Genomic DNA, 3,512 nt, shown 5'->3' on the forward strand with positions numbered 1-3,512 from the left:
TTTGCATACAGTCTCCTGAGTGTCCTCTGAGGACCATTCTCTGACTCACCAGCTAGGTGGTTGAATTCTACTCTTTGCAATGAGCATTGCAGCCAATACCAGGTCTGAATTCTACCCGGTGACCAGAGGCCAGGACCTTTATAAGGTGGAAGGCTCAGTGCCCTTCCCAGACTCAGCTCCCGGTGAAGCTCCCAGCCATCAGCCATGAGGGTCCTGTACCTCCTCTTCTCCTTCCTCTTCGTATTCCTGATGCCTCTTCCAGGTGAGATGGGCCAGGGAAATAGGAGGCTGGACAAATGGAAGAATGGGGTAGAGGCTGTCCGTGTCTGCCTCCTCTCTAATTTCCCCTAACCCCTCCTCTCTTTCTTGCTTCCTACCTCCTCTCTCTCCATCTCTCTCTCCTGCCTCTGTCTCTCCCTCCATCTCTCTCTCTCCTGCCCCTCACTCTTTCTCTCCTGCCTCTCTCTCTCCCCCTCCCTCCTGTCTCTTTCTCTCTCTCCTGCCCCTTCCTCTCTCCCTCTCTCTTGTCCATCTCCCTCTCTTGTCTCTCTCTTCCTCTATCTCTCTATGTCCTACCTCTCTCTCTCCCTCTATCTCTCTCTCCTGCCCCTCACTGTCTCTCTCTCTCACGTCTCTCTCTCTCTCACCTATCTTTGTCTGTCTTCCTCTCTTCCTCTCCTGATCCTTGCTCTTTCCCTCTCTCTCTCTCCCCCTCCTCATTCTCTCTCCCTGTATCTCTCTGTCCTGCCCCTCTCTTTCCCTCTCTCCCTCCTCCTGTCTCTTTGTTTTTCTCTCTCTCTCTTCCCTATTTCTCTCTCTCTTCCCTATCTCTCTCTCTCTCCCCCAGAACTTGTCTTTCTCTTTCTTCTACACACACCTTTAGACTGAGTAGACCACATGCCTTGCTTAATTGATCCAAGCATTGGTTCAATATAGAAGGAGTTTGATAACCCAGCGGACACCCCAATCTCTCTTTTAGGCTGATATGAAGGCGCCCAGTAGCTTTTTAAACTCATCTCCTCACTGCTTTCCACGCTATGACTGCTAAGACTGTGATTGAAACCTGTGAGGTGACTTTTTAAAAATGAAATCAGAAATGTTATTTTATCTAAAGAAAGAAGGACACAATGTCACTTTCTAAGGGTTTACATTTCAGGGGCAGATACCGCAACCTGGAGAACTCCAGAGAATCTTAAGGCCCCGCCTATCCCCTGGGAACTACTGCTACAGACACTCTGCCCCTGGGTCTTTTCTGATCGGAGGCCCTGAGAACGCTTCCCTGCCACGAGGCCACTGCAGCTTCACAGGATGGGGACAGCCCATTGAAAGCAACTTTTAAACCTGGATGCTGAACCTTCATTTTCTCCTTGATATTATAGAAATAAAATAGAAAGCATCAAAGGATAAAAGAGGGAGAAAGGAAGGGAAGGATAGAGAGAAGGAGAGAGAAAATTTGAGACTGAAACCTAAAGGAACTGATGAGATATTATGTTGTCAAAGCCTCGTTCTATCAATTTTGTTTACGGATGCTGGCTTCCAAGAGAACAATGGGGCTCTGAGAGGCACCAGAAACCTCGATATTTTCCAACACGTAGCACAGTACCAGGAACAACTGAAGGGAGGGAGGGAGGGAGGGAAAAAAGAGGGTGACATTGGAACCAGGGCTTAGATATAAGAAACAAGCCATAACAAAAGCCATTACTACAGTTAATTGTGGTTTTCAACTGTAAGTTACTCCATGTTAAGTTCATATTCGACAATCCCAGCCCAGCATGATGCATGCTTTTATTCCATCTCGGTTCTAATACTTAACAGACTAAATGACTTGGGAAGCAAAAGTTACTGGCCTGTATGTTAAAATGGAGGTAGGGTGGCTTTGAGGTTAGCTTCTCGTGGTGGAGCTTGAATTCACAAGAGATCCTCGATGAGGTCCTACCTGACCCCACCTGGATGCCCCCGTCACTCAGGAGAGATCAGAGTCTTTCACATTCAGTCTCTACAAAAATAAGCATCCCCCAAACCACAGCAGTGCCAGTCTCCACGTCAGAAACTTAGATCCCACTGACTGGCTCACGTCTCACTATCGTGATGGAACAGCCCAGGCTTGGGAAAGATGCCCACTGCTGATTTACTCAAGGCCATACTGACACAGGGTTTGTGGCTTTGCAACATGGGTTTTGAATTCTAACGTGGTGTTTGCTTTTTCTGTGTTTCTTCCTGTTAGGTGTTTTTGGTGATATAAATAATCCTGTCAGCTGCATAAAGAGTGGTGCCATATGTCATCCATGGTTTTGCCCTAAAAAATTTAAACAAGTCGGCACCTGTGGTCTCCCTGGAACAAAGTGCTGCAAGAGGAAATGAGGAGGCCGAGAAGCTTCTGTGGCTGATGTGGATTCAGAAAGGGCTCCCTCAGCAGAGGCGTGTGACATGTAAACCAAATTAAACTAGTGTTCAAAGACACAGAACCTGGATGCTGGTAATTGCGGCAAGTTTGTGGTGGTGGTTTGGGCAGGCCACTGTCTGACATCCTGGGAATGTCCTTCTCTGCTCTGCAGACCAGTGCAGTGATCAGGAACACCACGGTGGCGCTTGGAGTGCTTTCCAGGGTCACAGCCATCTGTCCCATTGTGTCCCCTGACCTTCCCCAGTTGCTCCCAGCATTTTCCTAGAATGGGTGCCTCCCTCCTCCTGCATTCTCCCCTTGCATGCCCTCACCTACCCCTCACCATCCCTAAAAAAAGCAAGCCCAACTCAAAGACCACTTCCCTCATGGAATCATGGCAGATCTGCCAAGGGAGGAGATGCCCAGTCCTCTGTTCTCCACAAGCGCTCCCTTCTTCTGGTTTATGTTTCTTATGCAATTATGCTTCCTACAGAGGTGCATGAATTTTATTATTACTACTTCACACCTCCTTGCATATACTTTAAATCATTCCTAGATTTCTTGTAACACCGAGCACAATGTAAATACTAAGTAAATAGGTGTGATGCTATATTTCTTAGAAAAATAATGTTGAGAGAAAAAATGTGTGCACGCTCAATTCAAAAACAGTGTTTTTGTAGAATATTTCCTGAATTGGAACTCACCAATAGGAAGGGCCAGCTATACACAGTTTCAAATTATAAACTGAGCATAAAATTAGTAAGACAAAAGAGCGAAGGCTACATTTGTTTAATGGAGAACGAAGATGAAAAACTATCAACATTTTACTAAATCTTATGTATATTTTTGTCAAATTCTGAAGGCTTATATGAAAAAACAAAGAGACTCTCAGGAAGAAAGAACAAAGTCGGATAAAGTTGAGCCCATTCCTCAGTTCCCATCCAAATGGACTCACAGATATGGGAACGGCTCTCCTAGAGTAGACAAGAAGGAATCCATTGGCAGGTGTAAGACACCTGTGTGCAGACACTGGATTATAGGCAGCGCAACAAACAAATAAAGTGGGACTTCTTACTGCCCCCAGTTCGCCACAGGGGCAGGTTACAGGCCATGGCACAGGGAGGAAGAT

At 46.4% G+C, this 3,512-nt stretch overlaps 1 protein-coding gene across 1 annotated transcript; it reads left to right on the top strand.

Annotated features, from left to right (window-relative positions):
- Nucleotides 1-204: 204 nt before the first annotated feature.
- Nucleotides 205-2,361, top strand: LOC110567506 (defensin beta 4A). Its single transcript, XM_064369794.1, has 2 exons — nucleotides 205-262; nucleotides 2,225-2,361. Exons 1-2 carry the CDS (start codon nucleotides 205-207, stop codon nucleotides 2,359-2,361), a joined length of 195 nt encoding a protein of 64 aa, XP_064225864.1.
- Nucleotides 2,362-3,512: the final 1,151 nt, after the last annotated feature.

This window comes from Aotus nancymaae, unplaced genomic scaffold, assembly GCF_030222135.1.
Source record: "Aotus nancymaae isolate 86718 unplaced genomic scaffold, 86718_ANA_hifiasm-v0.15.2.pri h1tg000090l, whole genome shotgun sequence".
NCBI classification, from domain to species: Eukaryota; Metazoa; Chordata; class Mammalia; order Primates; family Aotidae; genus Aotus; species Aotus nancymaae.

What these genes read in the sequence shown, in the direction of transcription:
- LOC110567506 (XM_064369794.1), top strand. Translation starts at nt 205, where the DNA reads ATGAGGGTCCTGTACCTCCTCTTCTCCTTCCTCTTCGTATTCCTGATG. An exon ending in ATTCCTGATGCCTCTTCCAG is followed by an intron (nt 263 to 2,224) that starts GTGAGATGGGCC and finishes TCTTCCTGTTAG; the next exon opens with GTGTTTTTGGTGATATAAAT.